The 26,010-nt window shown below is 31.2% G+C and overlaps 3 protein-coding genes across 3 annotated transcripts; all 3 read left to right on the top strand.

Moving 5' to 3' along the window:
- The first annotated feature begins 542 nt into the window (after positions 1-542).
- Positions 543-2,659, top strand: LOC108329782 (nematode resistance protein-like HSPRO2). The gene has a single exon (XM_017564157.2). The coding sequence runs from the start codon at positions 1,112-1,114 to the stop codon at positions 2,474-2,476; it is 1,365 nt and encodes a 454-aa protein (XP_017419646.2). The 5' UTR covers positions 543-1,111; the 3' UTR covers positions 2,477-2,659.
- An 8,751-nt stretch (positions 2,660-11,410) lies between these two features.
- Positions 11,411-12,917, top strand: LOC108329616 (probable aquaporin PIP-type 7a). Its single transcript, XM_017563918.2, has 4 exons — positions 11,411-11,793; positions 11,899-12,197; positions 12,307-12,447; positions 12,566-12,917. Exons 1-4 carry the CDS (start codon positions 11,457-11,459, stop codon positions 12,656-12,658), a joined length of 870 nt encoding a protein of 289 aa, XP_017419407.1. The 5' UTR covers positions 11,411-11,456; the 3' UTR covers positions 12,659-12,917.
- A 5,052-nt stretch (positions 12,918-17,969) lies between these two features.
- Positions 17,970-22,137, top strand: LOC108326944 (eukaryotic translation initiation factor 3 subunit F). Its single transcript, XM_017560571.2, has 6 exons — positions 17,970-18,310; positions 19,813-19,892; positions 20,195-20,424; positions 21,355-21,476; positions 21,545-21,658; positions 21,812-22,137. The coding sequence occupies exons 1-6, from the start codon at positions 18,089-18,091 to the stop codon at positions 21,899-21,901; spliced, it is 858 nt and encodes a 285-aa protein (XP_017416060.1). The 5' UTR covers positions 17,970-18,088; the 3' UTR covers positions 21,902-22,137.
- Positions 22,138-26,010: the final 3,873 nt, after the last annotated feature.

The raw sequence follows: 26,010 nt of genomic DNA, 5'->3' as shown, positions 1-26,010 counted from the left end.
AGACTGGCATGATATTGGGAAATGTGCAGGCTATATAGCATGTAAATACAAGATATTAAATGATTGGTCCATGCAGTGACGTGATACAAGCTGGACAACCCCTTGGTATGAAGAGGCAAGAGACAATGTCCTACATTAACAAATCATTCAAAACACGAAAAGAATATAAATCATGACATTTACTATTAACATTAAAGATCAACTGAAGACGAATCCATTGATTTTTTTTGAAAAGAAAAACACGATAATTATAATTAATTTTTATATTGAATGACTAACTTTAAATTTTTAAAATAAAAAATAAATAAAAAACAATTAAAAATTAAGTAAAGTTATGTTACTTCTTTTCAGAAAAAAGTCACTAGGTTCATTCTCATTAACAACCTTTCCTAGTTTTAAATATTAAAGTATAAAAAATAAGGATAATATTAGTTTATACCTGTATTCTTCTTTAAATGAATTTCAGAATAAATCACCAAGTTAATCTTTTTAGATTATATAAGTTAAACAACTTCTAAAATTATAAATAGATTTAGTTGGATTTAGTATAATATTAATGGATTCCTGAGGTGAGATGGGCCATGAGATGGATATTAGGCCCATCTGCTGGGTACAGAGAAGAAGGATTGCGAGAAAAAGCGGTGGAGACTGACCAAACCAAACACTGTCTTCCAACGCGTGCCCTAAGTTGGACTATCCGAAGAGCAGCACAACTTTGGCATATAATTATTTATAAATAATTAATAAAAATGGTCCTGGAGAGTTCAAAGTAAACGGACACCTTGTTCCTGCTCCTTCACTTTTTTTTGGATAAGCTTGAATTTTTGCATTGCCGCTCCACCCTTCCTCTCTCTTTCCCACAAGATAAATATTGCCTCCTTTCCTTAATTCATCTACAAATTAGTATTCTTTATCCTAAACCACTTTCCGTATTTTTAAATCATTTTCAAACCACCGCGACTTCCAACTTTCAAATACCTCCTTCTTCTTCTTCATGCCCCCAACATTCTCAGTCCACACGTCTTTCGAAATTCACACCATCATCACTCCATCCATATAAATACGCTTTCCCTTCCCCTCTTTCAGTTTCACATCACAACCTTCTCTCAAAATGGTTGATTTACATTGGAAATCAAAGATACCTGCTTCCGACATGTCTTCCAAATCTCCAAAACTCTCCCTCCCCGCCAACTCCTTACCCTCTCTGCAACTACCCTTCCGCACCACAGACATCTCTTCCGCTCCACCTGCACTCTGTGCTGCATACGATTACTACCTCTCTCTTCCACAACTCAGAACCCTTTGGAATTCAAGAGACTTTCCCAATTGGAACAACGAACCCGTTTTAAAACCTGCCCTGCAAGCTTTGGAAGTCACCTTCCGTTTTCTTTCCATTGTATTCTCCGATCCCAGGCCTCATTCCAACCGCAGGGAATGGAACCGTGTGATAGAGTCCCTCGCCATTCATCAGATTGAGATCATAGCCATGCTGTGCGAAGACGAGGAGCTCAATTCTCAGACACGTGGCAGCGTCCCAACCGCTGATCTCACTGTAGATAACACCAACAGCGAGAGCCGAAGCTACAGCGAGGCCAGCCTTCTTCCTCGGCTTGCCACGTGGTACAAATCCAAGGACGTGGCGCAGAGGATTCTTCTCACCGTTGAGTGCCAAATGAGGAGGTGTAGCTATACGCTAGGTTTGGGAGAGCCGAACCTGGCGGCGAAACCGAGCCTGCTCTACGACCGCGTCTGCAGACCGAGTGAAATCCACGCGCTCAAGACTACGCCTTACGACGAACGCGTGGAGAACTACGAGAACCACGCTGTGCACGCCACGCATCAGATCGCGGAGTCGTGGATCCACACATCGCGGAAGCTTCTGGAGAGGATCGCCGACGCTATCCACTCCAAAAGGTTGGAGCAGGCGGCGGAGGACTGCCACGCAGTGGAGCGCATCTGGAAGCTTCTCGCGGAGGTGGAGGATCTTCACCTGATGATGGATCCGGACGAATTCCTGCGTTTGAAGAACCAGCTCTCGGTGCGCTCCTCGAGCGGCGAAACGGCGTCTTTCTGCTTCAGGTCAAAGGAATTGGTGGAAGTGACGAAAATGTGCAGAGATCTGAGGCACATGGTGCCGGAGATATTGGAGGTGGAGGTGGATCCGAAGGGAGGACCGAGAATTCAAGAAGCGGCGATGAAACTGTACGTCTCGAAGAGCGCGTTCGAGAAGGTTCATCTGTTGCAGGCTATGCAGGCGATTGAGGCGGCGATGAAGAGGTTCTTCTACGCGTATAAACAAGTCCTGACGGTGGTGATGGGAAGCTCGGAGGCTAACGGCAACCGAGTTGGACTGAGTTGCGACTCGGCTGACTCGTTGACTCAGATATTCCTTAAACCGACGTATTTTCCAAGCTTGGATGCCGCCAAGACTTTCCTTGGGTACCTCTGGGATAATAACGATTACAAGTGGCCATAAACCCAAGATCTTATCAACAACATACAATTTCATCTCATCTTAACGTAATTCCCTTTAATGTAATTCCTTTTAGTTTGCTAGATTTACACTTCCAGCCAAATTCTTTTTTTCTTTTAAAAATTAAATTAAATTTTGTAATGGGCTTCGTGGGTATAAAATATGTAGTAAATTATTTTTCGACAACTGCTTCCACACTCCCTATTTTTAGTATTTTTAAGTTCCAGTTGATTAATTCTTTTGGAATGAAACAAATATAGGATTTAAAAAAGTACAGGCACTAATATTGCATTGGGCACTTTCAAAATGAAAATGGGAATAATTTCACGAAACAAATGCTCAAATTGGAATTATCGACTTATAGTCTGAATTTAGTTTTGACTTATAAAAAAATGTAAGTCCAAAATTCAAAATTATTAATCCTTAGTTTAAAAGATTATTTAAAAGTGGATAAAGGTCCCTTAGCTAATGGATGATTCAGATTCTAAGGAACTAATTAGGATATAGATGTTCCCTAATGGTTAATTTTGAAGAATAAACTTAAAATAATATAGACTAAAATAAAAGAATGATTTATGTAGATTAAAAGAATATTTAAGTAAAGCTAATATAGAATTAAAAATTTAAAATAGTGGTATTAACGATGCAGTGTTTACAGAAGGTGTGAGGGTGTTAAATGAGAACGTGGGTTGTAGTACGTGATTATATATTGTTGTTCCATTCTTACTATGATAACATTTTATAACCTTTTATGAAAATGGATTGAGTAGACGTTGATTATGAGATTAGCAAAGCCAACTATACCTCTTCCCTCTCCCACCAACCGTGGAAAATTAGAAAAAATAAAGAAAAAAAACCCGCCAGCTAGAGAAAAACATGGTTTCCGTTGAAGGTTCGAAGAATGTTTCCAAGTTCCACATATTTTACGTCTTCTATCAAAGCTCTTCTTCCAACATGATTTATATTATCTATTGGAAAAGTAGCTCACAAGTAAAATACATTCTATTATAAGGATAGCAACATATAATAGTCAACTGAAATTATACTTTAAATCAATGTTTATAATGCATAAAAATAAATTAATAAGATTGCATGTGGTATCATCTTTACTCTCTCAAAATTTTTTTGGTTCGATTTTGTTTAAAAGTGACAAATACACATGCTGATGATATGAATACTACTCGAATATATCTTAGTTTTGACCAAGAATTTTCCTTTTAACTTAGTATAAATATGAATTTAGGTAATATCCGTTTCTTTAGTTGAGAACGTGGATAAAGAAATATATATATATATATATATATATATATATATATATATATATATATATATATATATATATATATATATATATATATATATATATATATTATACAAGATATTTTTTTTTAAATTGTTTAGTTTGCTATGAAATTCAATCACATATTCAAGATATTTTTTCTTTTATTAGTTATATCAATATCAATTAAATATTTTTTATGTATTACATTTGAATATTTTTATTTATTATGTATTTTTTTCACATGAAAATATTTAACTCTCAATTTAAGTGTTTGATAACTTAAACTTTTTATTTACTAAATAATATAAAAAACTTATTTATTTATTCTCTTATTATTAATTTTTTTTATTTGAATAATTGTTTCACTTAGTTAAAACCATTTTCGTTATTTCTCAACACTTTCATTAGGTTAATATTTGAATTTTTTTTTAACTCTAGATATTTTTCACTTTATCACACACTTAATTACATATTTATTTTCCTTTATACGTTTTTATTCAATGATATATTAAATTGTTTATAAGACACACTTTTGTTTATTTTTAAATTTTTTTATTTGTTATTTACTTTTATAATGTATAACACTATTTTGATATTATATATATATATATATATATATATTTCTTTTTATTGTTTAACTCATTATCATAATTATAATTTTATCACTATAATTATATAAATATATTTTATTTACTATAATATAATAATTTAATGCAATAATCATAAATCGTTTTTATCACCATCCAATATATATTAAAATTCAAAAGTAAAATATTTATGTTAAACTTAAATTATTAATAGTATTTTTTTGTGTGTTATTTTTATGAAGTGATGTGTTTTAATTTTTATTAGTATATACATAAGAAAATTTCATTACAATTTAAAAAATTGAAATAAAGAAACATTTAAAAAAAAATAATTTGAATATTTATTTTCCTTTAACATATTTTTTAAAATATTTTAATTTTTTATTAATTAAACTTAATTAACAATTTGCCAATGTAATAAATGTTTTGTTTCTCGTGAAATTTTATTTGATATTGTAATTTAAAATATATATAAATATAATTTCTTGATATTAAAGATAAAAAATATTCTCCTTTTTATATTAAATTATTTAATAATATTATATTTCTTTATTTAAATTTTTATTATTTTATAAAAAATAATTAATTAATATTAAAATAATAAAAAACAAATACTAGTACAAGTACAAATATATACTCATTATTTAGTAAAGATACCATTAGGTTTGTGTAGGAAGATATAAATTATTTCTTTTTATGTAAAGATAGGTATGAAATAACAAAATCATCGCCCTTCTCCCGTTATCATCTTTGGTCTTGTTTCAACCATTTTGGTTTGACTTAAATATATATTTATTTTGAATTTTTAAAATTAAAAAAATATCCAAATCTAAATTGTCATATACATGGACTCGGATTATGGGATAAAGAGAAAGAAGGAACTGAACGAAAAAAAATGAAAGTCTTATTACCCATGTTCAAAGGATGAAGCAATTGTGTATGAACTTAATAATATAGATAGGGTTTTACAATTTGAATATTTTAGCCATCAGTTTTATTCATTTTCTTTAACTAAGATATTTAATTTATTATACGATAATGTGTGTATGGTGTTAAAGTGGGTAAAAGTGTTTTACTTATCCATGAAAAGTAGAGAGAAAGAAGATGGTTATTTTGGTAATGATGGAATATCTATTTATGAACATGTGAATGGAGTAACTTGTGTTTCCACTGCTTCTATTCATTCCTTTAAACTCATTCTACTCTGTCGGGCATCTAGTTCCTTCCACAACTTTTCAATTTCCAACTTTTCTGACTATGTGAGTGTCATATCTATAATTTGATGGGCTTAGATGTGCATGCTGGGTCGTCATAATGGATGGGAGGGTGTTACTCCCTCCACCACCACACCTGGTTATCTGCACCTCCTCATTCTTCTTTTACCCTTTAATAATATTTAAACGAATGTGAATATGTGTTGGATTCATAAATGGATATCGATCTCTGTTGAAGAACAAACGGATTTCAATATCCGTTTAAGAATATATCTACAACTAACAACCCACTTACCAGTATCCCTCTACAATCAGCTCACTGTATTCAATATTATTGTAAAAATTTTGTTAAGTTAGTGAAGGACGTTGACCTTTTGTTGGAGAATGGCGGCCACAGGATTATTATTGAAGCGAACAGCTCCAAGACCTATGCTGATGCCATTTGGAGTGAGTTCCAAGTCTGTGTCTCCATTCTCTAGAAGACCAAGTCCCCCTCGTTCAGCTACACCTATTCCAACAACATTAGGGCTTTCCTTCTCAAAAAGTATTGCTGATAGTTTGAAGAAAACAAATAAGCTTTTGAATAAGGAAGTATTGAAGTTACGTGCTCAGGTGTATTATTCTTCTCCCATTTTCTCATCTCAATCAATTACAAGTTAGTTGCTTTGATATTTACTTGTTATGGTATCAAGAGAAATCTGACATAATTTTTGTTAGGTTGAGACCTTGAGACAGAGATGTGAAATGCAAGTATTAGAGCTTCAAATGTCATCGAAAAAGAGTCAGAAAAAAATAAAAGTGAAGGATGAAAAGGTGTAGGAAGATTTAGAGTTTTAAAAAAAGATAAATAAAATTAAATTAATATAGGATGGTTTTAGAATTAAAAAGTAATGGAGGTGGAGGAAGCATTTGGGATGGTGGAGGGAGTAACACCTGGATGGGTTTCATGAGAAGTTGGCCCAGCTAGGCCCAGCTCATTCAATTCTGCCCACAAACACGGTCATGGAAGAAAAGTGATACTTTAGAAAGATGTTCAAAATATTGTTCATCGTTTACACTTTTCTCTTACAATTATTTTAGTTTAAATATAGCGTATTAGATAATGAAATATATAATACATAAATATAGTTGATTATTATCTTAAAAAAATAGTTTTAAAAAATCAAATAAACCTTGAATAATTTTATAAAGATCAAAATGTGGCTAGATAACTCCTGTTATCTTTGATTGCATATAAACAAATTAGAAAAAAAAATCTCAAATAATACTAAATACAGCTCAACATGTAAAAAAAAAAAAATCAGATCAACATAGAAAATTACCAATTCTCTTTACATACGAAAAAATATTAAAATATTATTTATTTTATTTGATTATTAATTAGGAGATATATTCCAAAATTAATGTTTTTCATGCTCTGGAAATTTGGGAAGTCATGTTCCTTGTAGTTCACATATGATGTACGTATTCCAAGGGTCACTATCATCTAATGCAAATCCCCCTCTGATGAAAATCCCTCAGCAGGGATCAACTAATGCTTAAAAACACTAAATCCTTAAAAAAAAAACTTGATCAAAGGAGAATCATGTTCTGCAAGACTATACTGCCTCTATGATTGATTACCTTTCCATGATCACCAGTTAAAGATTTTGAACACACAAAATTCTTTTCAATTCTTAGAAAAAGTAGCAGAGTACACTACCTCCAATCTCTTAAATAGTAAAGTGTTCTTATTAAACCTTTATGTCTTCATAACTCATCACGCTTAATTTACATTTCCTTTTAGGAAAGTTTTGGGAAAAAATATTGGGTATGTGAACGAGTTATATAAGGGATCAACACCATTCTCTATCCAAAACCTTAAGACAATGGATTAATGGGTCTTTCATCTTTAAATACTGCTCTACTTTTTTATTTCTATTCAATGTGGGACTTAGACTCACTTGGATACCCAACAAAAAATCGTAAAAAAAAGTGAAAGAAGAACCATTATAACTTTTGCATCCTTGTATTAGAAATTTAAACATATTTCAAGTTGAGGAGGTTGTAAATACCGAAAAAATGACGAACACAACTTGATTTCTGAACCCTGTAAATATAGTGTCCTTAAAAACTTAAATACGAACACAACCTGACTTTTTATATACGAAGAAATTTCTCTTCCTTTTTAAAAGTGGGGTTAAACGAAAATTGTTTTTCTTTTTATGATTAGGTTTGTTTGGTGGGTATCCAAATGTGAGTCCAAGTCCTACATTGGATAGAAATGAGAAAGTAGAACAGTATATAAAGATGAAAGACTCATTAACCCATTGGCTTAAGGTTTTGGGTAAAAAGTGGTGTCGATCCCTTATATAGTTGGTTCAAATGTTATTGGTGTTTGTGTAACTCATAGGAAATCTCCTCCTCAATAGATCCAACATTGTTTTCTTACATTATTTGTTTCTTTATACAAAGTTTTGGTCTTTATAGTAACACTTTTTTTTCGGTATCTTCAATGATAGTGTATAATAAGTTTTATAAATGACATTTATTTGTGTTTGTGTTTCAATAGTTGTTTGTAATTTGTTTAAGATAACGATAATTTCTCAATAAAAAGTTCGGAAACAAACTTATTAGGTAGAAGTATGCTTTTTGTTTTGATATTTTCAAGCAACTTGTAATACTTGTTGATTTGGTTTTTATGTCTTTATCTTTAATAATTTCTTAGCAGTAGTAGTTATCTATGACGAATTGTCTAACGATATTTTCTGCAATATATTTGAAAATCAATGAATTCCAAACGTTTTTCGTTTTCTTATAGGAACAGTACACACCAGACAAATCATTAAACACTAACTAAGTAAAGTGTTTCAACATATCTTGTTCACATGAATCCATTCTTCAACTTGTTTTGAAAGAATACTAGAGTCGGTATTGGAGATAAGAGAGCAATAGCAAATTCGAGAAAATAATTCGAGAATAATAATTCGAGAAAAGGAGACAGAAGATGGAAGAACGAGAGAGAGAGAAAGTGTGTTAAGCCAAATAGTATATATTTATAGATGGAGGAGAAGGATTGTCATAGAAGAAGATACATATCCCATGACTTGCAAAAGAGGTAAACAATGTTTAAAACCAACATCTTGTGGTTAAAAAGGCTTGTTCCTATAAAATAGGGCCAATTGCAATAAGTTCCATCGCCAAATTTATTGCCACAAGTTCAACCAACAAATTTGAAAAAAAATACATATTTTGCAATATATTTATAACACAATTTTTGCAACAGAGAAACCCTGCTAATTGACATATATACCCAAAGAAAAAAAAAGTTAAAACATCATTTCTTTTTATAGTTTCGACCTTGATTATTTTCACATGAAAAAAAAAGTAAAAAAACAAGAATATTAGAAATAAATGTAGTCGAAAATGGGACAATGAAGTTATTATTCAGCATGTGACATAGGGCTAATTTTTCATATTGCAAAACAAACCGCCAACAATAGTATAACCTCTAACTAAAAGAAAACTAAAATTTGAAACTTGTGGCTCTAATTTAGTTGACGGTATAAGGTGAAGAGTTATTATATTTTTTTATAATTTCCCGTCAATAGTTTGTCAACACTGAGAACATAAAATTGATCATGGGCTTCCAAAAGTTCTGCGTATATATGTATTCATTTATTCAATTATTGAGGCAACGTTGTTATGAATTGAAAGAGACAAAATCTTATTCTTAAAATAATATAGCATCTATTGACTAAAATACAAGAACCCTAGTCATGTAATTAATGATATATGCAAAAGTATACTTTTATTACATTCTCAGACTAAAATTTCTAGAACTAATTACAATTCAAAACTTATATACAATTTTAAAATGATTATGGAAATCAACGATTTTATTTAACAACTTAAAGTGCATGGAGACATATATTGGTAACAAATTTGCAAACAAATTATGATGAATTACTGGAATTCTTGTCCCCTCTCACTGAAGGAAAGCAAGAAGTGAATAACCAAAAGTTATTTTCTTGATTAGTTTTTTTTTTTTCTTTTTTTGATAAAGTATAATATTGCAAACTAATAATTCTTTTATTCCTTCTGATTTTTTGTACTATTTAAAAATGTTATGATGATAATCTTTATACATTATACTCCATTAATAGTTTAAAAAATTCCATTGAACAATATTGCGAAGAAAACTATACTGTAAATATAAAAAAAATAGGTGTAATATAAAATAATTTAAAAACAATATAATATAGGGTTTACTCTTTCTTCACAAAAACAGACATTAATAAAGAAAAAAAGCAAGAAGGGTCGAGGACCATGATCTGAACAGGACATTAGTGATCCATCTTACCAGTGGCTCTTGGCATTGCCAGATCACAATGATGAAGAAAAACTCTATATGCTTACTATAAAATGGTTTTACAAGGCAAAGATATCGCAAATAATTTGTTCTTTTTAATTCTATCCCTAACAAGTCATTGGAACTAGACAAGGAATTGAATTAAATTAACTCATGTTAGGTACCATTACTAAAAAAACAAAAGCTATACGAATATTTAATTTGTTTTATGTGATAACAACTTTGCATGTCTATATAACTAATGAGAGTAGTTTATTAACCATTATAATGTTAAGTGCGTGGCTTTAAATTTCTTTGTTTTTATAGCCACTAAAACAAAAATATGATATTCCTTCTTTTAGTTCTAGATCAGTAAAATACCTTTTTTTTCTCACAATTTTTTATTTTAGATTAAATATGTTTTTATCCTAAACTTAAATATAAAATTGTAATTTATTTTTATCTCAAACTTTGATATTGGTTTTTAAACTTAAAAGTGAATAAATATAATTATTTTAGCATAACTCTAAACTTTTATAACGTGTTAAACAACATACGTTTAAAAACTTTTTATACCATTTGATATATTATCACTCAAATGTAATTCTGAATTATTATTTAACATATATAAAAAAATTACCATCTTTAATTAGAACGACTATATTCATATAATTTTATATCTAAGAAACTAAAAATATATTAGCTCCTTTAATCTTTTATAAGCATACTTTTTGTGAATTTATTTTGTTGTCATCAAATCGTTTTCTTTCAGTTCTTACCCTCGTCCTTTATCCTTTTTCAGTAAAATTACCTAATTTTTATTCTATCTATTTCCTTCGATTCTACAATTGATTTTATGTCGTTCTTTAATATAAAGAACTTGTTCCTACAATTAAGAGTATATGGCTTAGTTATTCATGGTCTCGTTCTATCATATAGATAAATTATTCAAATGAATTGGTGGACAGCCATAGGGCAACCATATTCTAATGAATTGATTTGGGAAGAAATTCGATGGTAATGGTTAGAAAAACCAGGTTTATCTAATCGTGGATATATTTTTCAAAACTATGTTTCGTTTGGTTATAATAAACTACTGTTATGAAAATTCAAAACGACTATTTTAGTACAATCACCATCAATGCATAACAAACATATCGGAATTTGACACTGGAATTAAAACTAGGCGAATTCTCTGTACCTTGCCAAATCGAATTTCATCTCTTGTATATATTATAGGAGCATGTGCAACTCACTGGAAAAATGGAACAGTGGGCCATGCAATGCGTGGTGAGAGGCATGCCAGCAAGGACGCTACCATTGTCTGTTGCTCCGATCATAGCCTTCCAACTAAGTCTCCTTCAAACCAATTAATGAATCAAAAGGATTGGACGGCCAAAAAGATAAGAAATCACAACATCATCAGGCCCCACCAGCCACCCCCACTCACCCTCAATTTCTAATTTTATTTTCTCTTCCATCTTTACACTGAGTGCATATAAATAATCCCAAGAACACATCATCATCATCACCACAACCACAAGTTGGAGAAAGATAGAGTGAGCAAAAAATGGAGGGAAAGGAGCAAGATGTTTCATTGGGAGCGAACAAATTCTCAGAGAGGCAACCCATCGGGACTGCGGCTCAGAGCCAAGACGATGGAAAGGACTACCAAGAGCCTCCGTCGGCTCCACTATTCGAACCCTCCGAACTCGCTTCTTGGTCCTTCTACAGAGCCGGAATAGCCGAGTTTGTGGCTACTTTTCTTTTCCTCTACATAACTATCTTAACCGTCATGGGTGTCAATAGGTCCGATTCCAAGTGCGCAACCGTTGGCATTCAAGGCATTGCTTGGGCCTTCGGTGGTATGATCTTCGCTCTCGTTTACTGCACCGCTGGAATCTCAGGTAAAAACACTTCCTCTCTTCCTTATACATATATGCTGTTATAATTATATATATACATTAATTAATAATAATCGCTGTGGTTTGTGTTGGTGTGTGATGATGCAGGGGGACACATAAACCCGGCTGTGACATTCGGACTCTTCTTGGCGAGGAAATTGTCGTTGACTAGGGCACTGTTCTACATGGTGATGCAGGTTCTGGGTGCTATCGTTGGTGCTGGTGTGGTCAAAGGTTTCGAAGGAAAAACCTTCTTCGGGAAACACAACGGTGGTGCCAACTTCGTTGCCTCTGGTTACACCAAAGGTGATGGACTCGGTGCTGAGATTGTTGGTACCTTCGTTCTCGTCTACACTGTTTTCTCAGCCACTGACGCCAAGCGTAACGCTAGAGACTCACACGTTCCTGTGTGTACCCTACTTTTATTATTCATGAAAAAAATATATTAATTCATAAATATTTTACCACAAAACAAGAAATACACTTGTTAATATATAATGTTGGTGGAATGATCAGATTTTGGCACCCTTGCCCATTGGATTCGCTGTGTTCTTGGTGCACTTGGCCACCATCCCAATCACTGGCACCGGTATCAACCCTGCTCGAAGTCTCGGTGCTGCCATCATTTTCAACAAAGATCTTGGCTGGGATGATCACGTATGTTATATTTCTCTTTAAATTTTGAAATATATTATTATCAAATTTTGGAATTTACAGGAAGTTAGTGAGGTAATGCATTCTTCTAATTAACCCTTTCGCATTTTTTGTTGCACAGTGGATTTTCTGGGTTGGACCCTTCGTTGGAGCTGCTCTTGCGGCTCTGTACCACCAAGTCGTAATCAGAGCCATTCCCTTCAAATCCAATTAATGCGATAAAAGTTTGTGATCGCTGGGTCAAAAGACCCAAAGCAAAGCAAAGTTTGTGGTCTACTTTTATTTTATCTGTTATTTTCCTTTTTACTGTTGTTAAGCCTTGTCCTTTGTAAAGAATGTGATGTTATAATGAGTAGGGGTGGATGTGTTGGGTGATTGGTCACTTTTCCTCTACTTTTAAGTTGGAAGATGACCATGAGAGATGTGTGCTGTAATTGCTTATCAAATAAAAAGCAACTTCTTTTCCTTGAGAATGTTTTGTCCCTCTTAGTTTGGCATCTTTCAATGAGTATATGCTCAAATTTCATAGTGCTACGGCTTGAATTATGCACACTAGTATTATTGCTTTCTTAAGATGGCTGGGTGACTATGCCTACAACTCAGCAATCTTAATTGATAAACCACACCACACGTAGTTAAAAAATAATTAGGAAAAGTATCACTTCATTTCTCATTTAAAAGTGAAAATGCTTTGGGAACAAAACCTTATATTTTCCTAGTCAACCAATCCTCTTACTCATAGCATTTCTTTCATTTACATGCCGTAGCAAAATTATAAACACACATCTTTTAATTTTTCTACACCTATTTAGCACCTCATAAAATATTAATATTTTAATTTTATAACTTCATTCATCTCCAATTATTTAATATTTTAAAACAAAAATGTTCCTTTTGTAGATGCTAAAAATAGGTGTGGAGCTGAAAATGTATCATAAGCCAAGATGCGGGGATGGATTCTGAATTTTTTTTTCTGAAAAAAATTACCGTATTAAATAAAATTTGGGAAGGTTAATTTTCATACAAAATCTATTATAAATTTACAAAAAATATTAAAAAATTGTATCATTAATGTGAGAGCCGAGAGATTTAAAGAAAATTGGAGCAGGACAGGTGTATGCACTGGATTGGACCGTTCGGTTTTCAGAGTGATATATAAATGGAAGTTTTAAATTTCGTTCCATTATCTGCATACAGTCTCTCTCTCCAAAATTCTAATCTTCATTTTCTTCTCATTCTCTCTAAAAATTTTCATCAGTTGATCATTTCTTCTACGTTCAAGAGGAGTTTAAGTGATCCTTGAGCTGAAGGATTTATTGTCAACCAATTAGTTCAGTGATTTGAGTCAGTAAGTTTCATTTTCTCTTTTTAGTGTTTCGATTTTCTAGTGCATGCAAAGAAAATTTTGTTGCATGTGTTCATCAGCTTCTTCTTCTCAATTTTGATCATATTCTTGGCCTTTTGGTTGATCTCTTCTTTTCAATCGGTGATCTTTAGGTGTTCTTAGATTTTCTTGAAGTTCAAAAAATTTTCCTGAGGTGTAAAAGTTTTATGTTCAGTCAAGAGGTAAGGGAAGCTAGTTAATTTAATTGTGATTTTCTATGTATGAAATTACTGTTTGGATGATTGCATGTGTATAACTTGAATGTTTGATTGAATTGGGTTGAATTTCTGAATGCTAGAACCTATGAACTGGTTGGAGTTTCTCTGCATAAGTGTTTGGTCTGTTTTAATATTTAGGAAGTGGGTATGCGAAAATGAGAGTTTGGGGTTGGGAGTGAAATCCGGTATGAGACTCTTTGGGATGATGTTAAAACGATTTTAGGTACCTTTGGATATGCGTAAATGGGTATATGAATCATGTTTTGAGGATTAGAAGTTGGGAAGTGGTAGTAATTGGTGAACATAGTTGTTGATCATAATTCTGCAGTTATTCTGCAGAATTATGCAGATCGCCGAGTGTCATTCATTGACCGTTCGACTTTCTTCTTGTGTTCAGCCTTAACTGAGTTCTACTTCTGTTGAGCTTTTCAGTTAATGACCGATCGGTCTTGTACTAGTATTCTGTTTAGTCATAGCGATCGGTCTTAATGGGGTGTGTGGCCTCTTAGTAGCGCTCGGTCTCGTACTAGAGCTTGGTCTGATACTAGTGCTTAGTCTTGTACTAGTGCTCGGTCTCGTACTTTTATTCAGTCTTAAATGCGTTCGGCCTCTCATGAGCCTTACCTATTAGTGACCGTTCGATGATATTTTAGAAATCGGTGTTATATTAGTATTCAGTATCAACTCTAAGCGTTCGTCCAAAGTTATAGGTGTTCGACCTAAGTCATAAGCGTTTGGTCTTCAACGTTCACAAGAGGTTCAGTTTTACATGAGATTTTCCATTGTGATTTAAGAACTTAATAAATTTAGTTATATGAATCTTTTGTGCATAGGTGATGGTGTGGTTATTTTATTAAGGTATTATGTTTCAATTGGTATGAAAGAAAATTCCAAGGAGAGATATCTCAGTGTTGGTTATTAAGGTGGTAAAGTATGAATATGGACCGCGAAATCCACGACGTTTATCTTGAAATTTTGATGATTACCAATTCTCAAGTAGAGATGGGTAATGCATTGTGTGAGAATGTCAGGAGGTCCTAGCCTATAGGGTCTTAGGTGAGTTATAACGGATTAACCTCGGGTGACAACTGATGGTTTTCCAGTTACTACACTCCCGGGTGCACGAACGACCTCAAGCTACATATTCATACAATCCGTATGGTCAAGTCAAGTGTTCGGTCATGCTTTTTTGTAATGTATGGTCGTTCATTTTATGTTGTAAAGTGTTCGGTTGACATATGCTTATGTATTTGTTTAATTTGCATGATAATTGTAATCAATTAATTTACTCCTAGCTTACCCTTCTTTTCTATCTTGTTCATGTTTTCTGTTCGATATTCTTTATTTGTAATGATCACCTTGTGAGTGTGAGTAGAGGGAGACGAGTATTCGCTGGAGGAAGCACTGGATAACGAGGACCCAATGGTGTAGTCTATGACCATTCGGTCATATAAATATAGTATGTATAGACCGCTCGGTCATGTATATAGTTTTGTAGCTAGGGTAAATTTTTGTAATGTTTAAATTGATAGTTATTTTGTGGATAACTATAAATTAACTTTTTTTCTATAAACTGTTCTATAATATTATGATGTGATTACTCTTAGACATATAGTTTTGACTATATTTTTGGATGTTACAATTAAATATATAAAACATATTAAAAGTAAAAGTATTTTATTTGTATCATTTCATTATTATATAATGGGAATTCTCTATTTTATTATATACAATTTTTTTTACACTTTAATTAACTACTTTTAAATTAAAATAATTATATACTACCATTTTTATATTTTAAGTGACGGTTAATTTTTATTTTTTAAGTGACTGTTAATTTAACTATTCTCTTAAAAATTTATTCTTTAACTAACAGTTTTTTTAAAATAAAATAATTATTTTACCATTTTTATATTAATTAAATTAAAATAAGTATATTATCATTTTACCCTTTTAAATAATTGTTTATTTAAATTTGATTAGTTTTTTTTTTTAAAATTAAATTAGTTACTTGTTAAGATATTGATAATTGTACTATATCTATAATTAACAATTTGAAAAGGACATATATCATTTTCTTAATAGACTTATCCAACACTTTGAAAACTCTTATAATTCAACATCATGACTCAATTAGATAAAAGAATTCACAAAAACATAATTTTTTTTATATCAAACAATTGGTGTGTAATGAAAATTTAATATATTATATTTACAAATACCTTTTCATTCACTTTATTCTTATGCGTTTATAATCCTCTTAATTCCAATTTTAAAATATAAAGAAAAAATATAAATTTTTTAAATACTTAATAAAATATTTTTCTCTTTTACAAACTCATTCAATTCAAAATACTTAAATTTGTGAACAAATTAAAATTTATTAAGTATTTTATTTGATTTTTAACATAAAGACACCTAAATAGTTATTATGGAAATTAATAATCTATTTACCTTAACTAATGATAAAATCAAATTATAAACTCAATTGAAAAATATAAAATATTAATATTTAATAAAAGAATTATTTTATATACTAGAATAATTTTATTTAGCAAACTCAATCAATTCAAAATATTTAAATTTATGAAAAATTTAAAATTTATTGAGTATTTACTATATTTTTTTTACAACAAGACACCTAAATAATTATTCTGCAAATTAACAATCAAATTACCGTACCTAATGATAAAATATAATCATAAATATTGAACTGAAAAATATAAAAATTTAAATATGTAAGAATTTTTTTTGTTAGAATTAAATTAAAAATATTCAAATCTATTAAAATTTTAAAGAATAATAATTTTTTTATTTATATTTTATTTAAAATCAATATTCAAAATTATTAGTATTATAAATTTAATAAAATTCGAACGAAGCTAAAAGAAAATTATCAATGATTAAGTTGAGTATTAAATTTCTGATTTACATAATGCAATGAAGCCAAACTAGATTGATGTTATATATATATGGGATTTTTTTTGGGTGGGTAGATTTCCTTTTTCAATTTTATCTTTCAACAAATAACCAGTTTTTTAAAAGTTGAAATAAGTAATTTATTAATTTTATCTTTTAAGTTATTATTTTTTTATCTGACCCATTTTTTTAATTTTTTAACTATTTTCTAAATTAAAATGATTGTTTATAATAAAATTTATCTATAAAATAAATAAAAATATTTTTGTAATTATATTTAATTTTTAATTATAATTTTATTATTATATATTATTAAAAAAAATTCTTATATTATTTTTACTAATATATTATAATGGATAAAATTTGTTGGTACAAGAAACATTCATATATTATACTTTTAAGATAATATAAAATAGTATTGCAGTTTTAGTACAGAAATTTCATTTTCATTCATTTAATTTAGTTAAGATATTTTATCACATGTTTAGTATTTAATTATTATCATGCATATTTGTTAAAGTAAGAATATACAATTAATTTTGAAATAGCTACTACAAATTTTAAATAAACAAATAAAAAAATTGAAGTTTTTATACTAAACACTATATTTTATATTGTACTAAAAATGAAATATGTTAATGTGTATTGTATATTAAACCAATTATTTATTTATTATAATTTTGTATTATTTGATTGTTGTATATTCCAATACAGACAAATTATTGCTTATCAATCATATGCAAATTTTTATCACAAATATGTATTATTTATTTTTCTTAAGAAAAAATTATATATTTTCGTATAATTAATTTAATTTATTTGTTTATAATTATATATTTTCTATAAAATATTAGTGTATAAGTAAGTTTTTCTTTTTTTATTCACAAAGAACATAGTGTAAGTAAATGAGCCTTTCTTTATTGGGCCTTAAGGGCCTAGTTTCCTGAACTAAAACATAAGAAAAAAAAGACAGAATTGTGATGGTTGACCAGCCTATTGACCAAAATCTGAATATTGACAGCCCATTTGTAAAACCCTAGCTCCAGATTAGGGTGCTTTGTGTTGTGTTGTGTTTGCCCGCCTTGTTCGTGAGTAGTGAAGGTGCAGAATCGAACCTTCCAACATGGCGTCGAGCGATCGCACAGTGTTACAATTCTCTTCATCTTCTCAAAGTTTCTCCGCGAAGGTTCACCCTCTCGTTATCTTTAATATCTGCGATTGCTACGTTCGGCGTCCTGACCAAGCCGACCGTGTCATCGGAACCCTACTCGGATCCGTCCTTCCGGACGGAACAGTAGATATTCGCAATTCCTATGCTGTTCCTCACAATGAGTCTATTGAGCAGGTCCTTTACTATTTTTTATCATTGATTATATTATCATCAATAATTAGGGTAGAACTTTGGTATCTGCTTTTGATATGTTGCCTTCTATATATGTGGAATTTAGTTCCGCATCTGGTGTTGAGAAACTGAGTGTTACATTTGTATTTCTTAGTTTTATTTATTTAGTTTAGTTTATGTTTTGATTTGTATTCACATTTAGGTTCGTGAATGCTCCAATGTTTCTCGCATGCGATATACCATGTGTTACATGTTTTCTCATTATTGTTCCTTAGATATTTAGGCATTACGTGGATAAACTTCTCAGTAAGTATTTATAGGTGGGGAAAAAAGAAAGCTGTAAGATAAAGTTACCTTATTCCCAAATTAAAATACACTTTTGGAGAAGTCAAATAAGAAAACTTCTATGAATTAGCCTATGCCAAGAAAATGCTGACCCACGGAGTTATGACAGAAACAATGTGCAGCTTACTTTTTTATTTTGTTGGTGATTTGATGTTTCTTATTCTGCTCTCTGTACTTGTTAATAATTACATACTACTTGCAATTTTTAACTGCTCTCTGTTCTCTTCCCATTTATTCAATAATTGATAGATATTCAAACACAGTGTTGGAAATCCCACATTAATCCCACAAAACCGGCTTGCAGGGTGAGTTTTGCACTCACTTATAAACTATGAATTGGCCTTATCTCTAGTCGAAATGGGACTTCCAACACACCCCTCTCACATCGAGGTATATACATCTCGAATGTGAGATTAGACATTTTTAATGGGTGGTCCGATAGCGGGTGGAACAATATGTCCAGCAAACAACAAATATCGCTAGGATATGTTCTAACCTGGCTCTGATATCATGTTAGAAGTGGACTTTAAGCCTAACTCAATCTCACAAAACTGGTTTGTAGGGGGAAGTTTGCACCCACTTACAAACTATGAATTGACCTTATCTCTAGTCGACGTAGAACTTCCAACACACAATTTAATGCTTCTGCAGTAAGTTATATATTGACCTAGTAATTGAGGTTACTTGTCCTGTTCTCATTCTGAAACTCGAACTGGAAGGAAGTGAGAGAGATGCCCATTTCTTTATGGAAAGTTGGTTTAAGCCTATAAAAATAATAACGTGCTTATCCTATGGCTAGGCAAAATTTGGCTTAGAGCCTCTTACCGAAGAAGACGTATTTGTTTGGTTTATCTCCTTGCGTAGCAGTTTATTTTTATCCATGACAAGGATGTTAGGGGTTAGTAATTATGAGTCAAGAATATTGACTGTACTGCATGGATTTCTTCAAGAAAGTGAAAGGTTTTCCTTTTTAATATTACGAAAAAATTATGGTATTTGGTTCCTGTATAGCTGACTAATATTTAAAGCCTATGAAAGAGTTGCATAGTTAAAATTTATCATTGATTCTATTATTGAGCTTTTGCAGTTGTCTCTCGTCTGGTTGCAGGTTCTTATTGTTCTTACTCAAATATGTTCTGATTTTTTTGTTTTATCAACAGGTTGCTCTGGATATAGAGTATCACCATAATATGTTAATATCCCACCAAAAAGTGAATCCAAAAGAAATCATAGTTGGATGGTAATTCCTATTATGTGTAAAACTTAATTGATTTTGATTATCATATTAGTATTCTCAATGGAGTGGTGGCCAAGACTACTTTGAAATCCATATGGCGTAGGTTAAATGATTTTTACTTTGGGTGGAGGGCATCTGCAATATTTTTTCTTATAAATAAAGTTGGTTTTGTTGCATTCAAATGGAAAAAATAAATGTTTTTCTCGGGGGAGATTTAGTGATGGGTATAAATAGACTGATTCCTGTGTTTATTTATCTTTCTTCTTAGAGAAAGAAAGAAATGCTAACTTTGGCTATTTATTCAGGTATTCTACTGGTCTTGGAGTAACCGGTGGTAGTGCATTAATCCACGAGTTTTATTCTCGAGAAGTACAACATCCCATACATTTGACTGTTGATACTGGATTTACAAATGGAGGTGGTACCATCAAAGCATACGTGTCTAACAATTTATCCCTTGGAGAACGGCAAATTGCTGCACAGTTTCAAGAAATCCCATTAGATCTTCGTATGATTGAAGCTGAGCGAATTGGATGTAAGTAATTCTTGGGTCTATCTTTTCAATCATCCTCTCTCTTTCCTTTTTCCATTCTTCTCCCCCTCTCACACTTTACTCTTCATTCTTATTTATGCATTAATATATTTAATAAAGTTTACGTGCTTATTTCCATTGATGCATTTGAAACAAATGTTTTAATTTTTTTTTCTCTTAAATCAGTAACATGTTCTCTTCGAGTTGTATTGGAAAAATATTGCTTGATATGTAGTAATTGGAAATTAGTTGGTAATTATGTAATAAAGTCACGCATTACATTCTGCAAAAAGGATGTAATCTAAGCTCATACTCTCCGACTTGCTTCATCTTCTTTCTTTAGTTCTTGATGAACTGGTTTTTCATGGCATAGTCTAAATTCATTGTTTACTCTCCGACTTGCTTCATCTTCTTTCTTTAGTTCTTGGTGAACTGATTTTTCATGGCATAGTCTAAATTCATTGTTTAGTCTATAGGTATCTTCCTTTAATTTGATAACATCTACTTTCACTGGATGAAATTTTGTTGTACTTCTTTGAGTCTTGAAACTGAGGATTCCACCTGGGATCGCTTTAGGAATGAAAAATTTACGAACTGTTTTCTCTGGTTTAGCCTTTTAGGGTATGGATTGTGGGCCCTTTAATGCCCCCTTTTAAATGTCATGTGTAATTGGACGTTCACTTGGATGAAAGTTCATTGTTATGATGGATTAAACTTTTCATATGTTTATATTCATCGTATAGAAGAAAGGTCGTTAAAATTTTATTGTTATGATGGATTTTTCTGATGTCTATTCTCTAATATACATTGGCAATTTCTTTTCAGTAGCATCTTTTAACTAACGTTTAAATTATCTTTCTATAATAATGGTACCGAAATGTTCTTTATTTTGAATGATTATAGCTGATTTTGTGTTTATTCTGGTAATGCCAGTTGATATGCTCAAGGCAACTGCAGTTGACAAAATTCCTTCAGATTTAGAAGGGATGGAAGCATCGATGCAACATCTACTAGTCTTGATTGATGATATCTACAAATATGTTGACGATGTTGTGGTATGATTTTGGCATCTTTAATCTCCTCTTGTCCTAATGAGATCGTATTAAATAATTTTTCATCACAGGAAGGGCGAGTTGCACCAGACAACAAAATCGGGAGATTTATATCAGATGCTGTAGGTTCCCTTCCCAAAGTGTCTCCTCGAGTTTTTGATAAGCTTGTGAATGACAGCTTGCAGGTAAGTTTTTGATGTTTTAGTGGTTTACATAGGATATCATAATTCAGTAATGATGAAAAGTTGTATTATGGAATTGAACATTTATTTTATTTGGCTAATGAGCTTGCCCTTCATAGCTTTTTTGTGCTGACACGGGGGTTTCATCCATTTCAGGATCACTTGCTTTTGCTATATTTATCTAGCATCACAAGAACGCAGCTTAGCTTGGCCGAGAAGTTGAACACAGCTGCCCAGATTCTGTGATTTTTTTCGCCTCTTTGTGGTGGAAGACAAATTTTCCTGATAGTTATCTTCTCGTTATGTCATATTTCCAGAAACTTGGAATGTCAGCGTTTTATACTTCACCTTTACTTTGCTTTTTATTATTTTTTAATATTTTGTGCTCCTCTTTGCATAGTTAAGCTCACTTGGATATTAGCAGGTATGCTGTGTAGCTTTCCCTTGTTAATTTAATGTAATATGAGCGAATGCCTTCTCTATATTGCCTATTTATTTCTTCGTGCGATTGGATAAAGCTTGACAAAATGATATCTTTCGTTTAGAAATTAAATTAGCAGTTTTGTTTAAATTTTTGGTTCTTTATTAGATTGAAAAATGGAGATTTTAGAGTGTTTTTTTTTTATATGTCAAGCGATACTAATTTTCCTAGAGAGGAAATACGTCAACCAACTTTGCAATACTCAATTAACTAGTTATTGTCTGAATGGCAGTTGGAACATCTCGATGTAAGTTTTAAATCAACGTTAATTGTCAAGCAAATAGGCTGCAGTGGTTGTGATTTTTTTTTAAAAGTTGTCTTAATTTTAAGAATAATTTATCTGCCCCCTAGTAATTTGAATTTCACTGCTCAATTTTTACAATGATTGTTTTGTAAATCGTATTATGTGTACTATTAGTAATTTAATTAAAGACTATTTTGTATGATAAATTTTTTTATCTTATAAGTCATAATGATTCTGATATTTATAATGTCACAACTTTTATATTGCTATATTGTATTATTTTTATACTTTTTTTGAAAGAACAGATTGGTCTATTTCAGTTAAGGGGGAGAAGCCATATATGCATTTTTCCTTTGAAGTGTAATTATTTTATACCTTTATACCGACAACATGCAGTTTAATTGATTTTCTCTTTTATTACTATTATTTTTATTATTTGTTTTTTAATAGTTACTGTGTAATCCTTCAGCCAGAAAATGTGATGTTTGAATTTTGAAGGAAGACAATATATAGTCATTACAGTAATTCAGTGTGTGCATTGTTAATTTAGCATTTCCCTTCCTTTCATCCATTTTAAATGAATGACCTCTCAAGGATTACATAGTCAATCATTCTATGTAAATCAATTTGCTTCTGAGAAATGCTGATTTTCTATCAGTATTAACAGGTGTCTCCCTCACTCCTATGTTTACTCATAAAAAAATAGACAAGTCTCTATCTCTGCATCAAATAAAAATTTGCTCGGCGTCACTGTCGTTTACAGATACATAGATTGGAGAAGCCTAGGTTAGAATTTGAGGGCCTATTTGGTCGGGAAAATGCAAGCAGACGACTAAGATAGTGAGGGCATACAGTTTCTCTTCCGGGATTTGTATGACTACATACTCAACACTCATTGGATTTCTGTCCTTCAATAAATTAAGAGCCTCTACACTATTCGCATGCATAATTGCAAATTGTTGTTTTACCTTATACGTTGATTCACAGCAACCGACTCCATTTTCTTCCAAAGATCTCTTTCGTTTAAAACAAGTTGTGACACTGTCCTATCCCATGTAAATATACTGAGAATATGAACATTAAATATGATTGATCGGGTCACTAAAATTCAAGAAAGAAATGTGAAAGAGGCATTGTTTTGTGTTAATTGGTGGGGTAGTGATTGTAGAAAAGCATTGAGAAAAGTGGAGACAAGAAAGTATAAAAGACACTGCTGATACAAAGAGATTTCCAGCATTCACATTTCACGCACTAATTCTTATTCTAAACCCTGCCCTTTAGACCTCCATAAGAGACAGTATTTTAGTCACAATGTGGGAGTAATATGATCAAATATATATATAAACTACCAATTTAATAATTGAAAAGAGTATTGCTGGTCTATTTGATCCTTGATTTTCTAAATAAATACAATTTTGATTTGAACGGTTAACCATATTTTTCGTTCATAAAGTTTACCTAAAAATTAATTTTTTTCCTCATGGAATCTAAATTATCTACATGTACTTTTATATAATTGGGTTAATAGTTCTCATTAACACTATATTTTAATCTTGGGTTTACAAAACTATCTTTTACTCTGCGGCTACAAACAAAGTACGCATATTCATACGGAAAGATTGTTCGTCACCTACAATAAACGTTATATCTTGTCTTTTAATATAGACCATTATCAAAATTATTTAAAAATACATGGATCAACTATAAAATTTGTTTAGTATGAAAACTGTACTAACTTTTACCTAAACTTCAATAACAAAAAAAATATTTAACTTTCTTTTTAATTAGTCAACTCATTCTAAAAGTATTCAAAAGTATACAATTTTTCTAAATACAATATTGTATCTAGAGCCAAACATTTTTCTGAACAATAAGAATTTATATAATTCTCTTCACAAGTGCATGTAGTATTTATTATCATTACCCAACTTAAACTAAGGAGCTCGATGAATACCATTAGTTTGTCCATCTATGGAGTGTATGTATGTACTATAGATATCTATTGTGAATGTTAAAGTTAGCTAAAAAAAGTATGTTATTTGAATTAGGTGTTTGATTTTGATTGATTCAGTTTATTTCCAAGTTGTGTCACCTTCCTCAAGCGCTTATACACTGAATTAAACAAATCAATAATTTCATACATCTGCCATGTTTAGTTAAAATCCGCTCTGACATTTTCTTCGTGAAATTGTATACAGAAGCATCTACACGTTTACGTATTAACCATTCTATTAGCAGGAAATATTTATCACTGCTTTTCATCCAAATAACAGTGTTTCAGATATGGGATTAAAGTCAACAGTCTAGATGTAATGTCTAATTTCAAGTTCTTTTGTGACCGTTTGCTAAAGTAGTTTGTTCATTTAGTTCGGAATTTACTTACATAAGGTATTTGATATCAAAATTATTAAAAATTTAACTGTTCAAGTATTAATACAGTATCAAGTATAATTATTTAATTCTTTATTTTCTATTTATATTTATAGATTTCGGAATAAATTTTTGATTAGTAACGATCTAATCTAATTATAGTCCACACTTTATACGTAAGTTGGTTAGAATTAAAGCTAATCTATTTGTTTGGTTGAACGATTAAGTCTAGTCTCTTAACCGTATGGTCACAAAAGGAACTCTTCTATGGAAGTAAACTCTTTGGTCCATGGTATGATTTTATCGGATAGTCACATGGTACAAATAGAATTTTACTTAATGCGATTTGATTCTATTAGAACCAAGAACTTGAAACTATTAACCTTCTTAAATGCCGTGTAGTTGACTCTGGGGAAGACTTCTTAGCTGCTCGATGAGGTATTTTTGTGTATGACAAATAACTAGCGCCTAACATTTGAAGTTGGGTTAACAACTTCAGTCCAAAAATGCTACAAGTAGAGTAGCCAAAGCCCTTGTTGCCAACTATGAACAGACAAAATGATACTCGTGAATTGAAGACACATTCTCGGGAATTGTAGGAAGTTAACAAAGAAAGTGCCCTCAGTCATTCTTCACTACCAAACTGTAGTAATGCATGTTACTACTGCTATTTGATCAAACTCTGTTTATATTTTACACAATTTGATATTGTTTATAGTTTTTGTGATATCATATATATTTAATGTTTTGTCTTTTCCGTATGTACCAGAAAATTGTCCTTTGATAATAAAAAGCATATTTATACACTATCTAATGATGTCGAAAAACATTCTTGTATTTAATAGCTCATGGATAAAGACTGTTGGAAGCTCTTATTCATATACACGTATCAAAGTATTTTTCGTATAAGCATCAAACTTTAAATTCACACCATGTTTACTGGTGGTTCTTACTGTGTTTTTTTTGCAATGCAATGTCATAGAAGGACAGGAATTGCATAAATCTCAAGAATATTTCAATTTTGATCACGTGTTTCCCTTTTTCTATGCTTTAAAAGCTATGATACATAATAGGGATTAAATTGGACCAAACGAAGAAGGAAAAGAAGTTTGAGTCCCGGTTTGAAAGACAATTACTAAAGACAAGAGAAAGTGACATAAGAAAAGCCAAGTTACTCTCCTTTTTGTAGGGCTTGAATTGTTCCTCTAAAATCAATCAATTGGGTGGCTCTGTTGTCTGTAGTGTATGTTTCCACATCTT

The sequence above is a fragment of the Vigna angularis genome, chromosome 2 (genome assembly GCF_016808095.1).
Source record: "Vigna angularis cultivar LongXiaoDou No.4 chromosome 2, ASM1680809v1, whole genome shotgun sequence".
In the NCBI taxonomy this organism is placed as follows: domain Eukaryota; kingdom Viridiplantae; phylum Streptophyta; class Magnoliopsida; order Fabales; family Fabaceae; genus Vigna; species Vigna angularis.
Note: the sequence above shows the minus strand (reverse complement) of the source record. Positions and strands in the feature narration are given on the sequence as shown.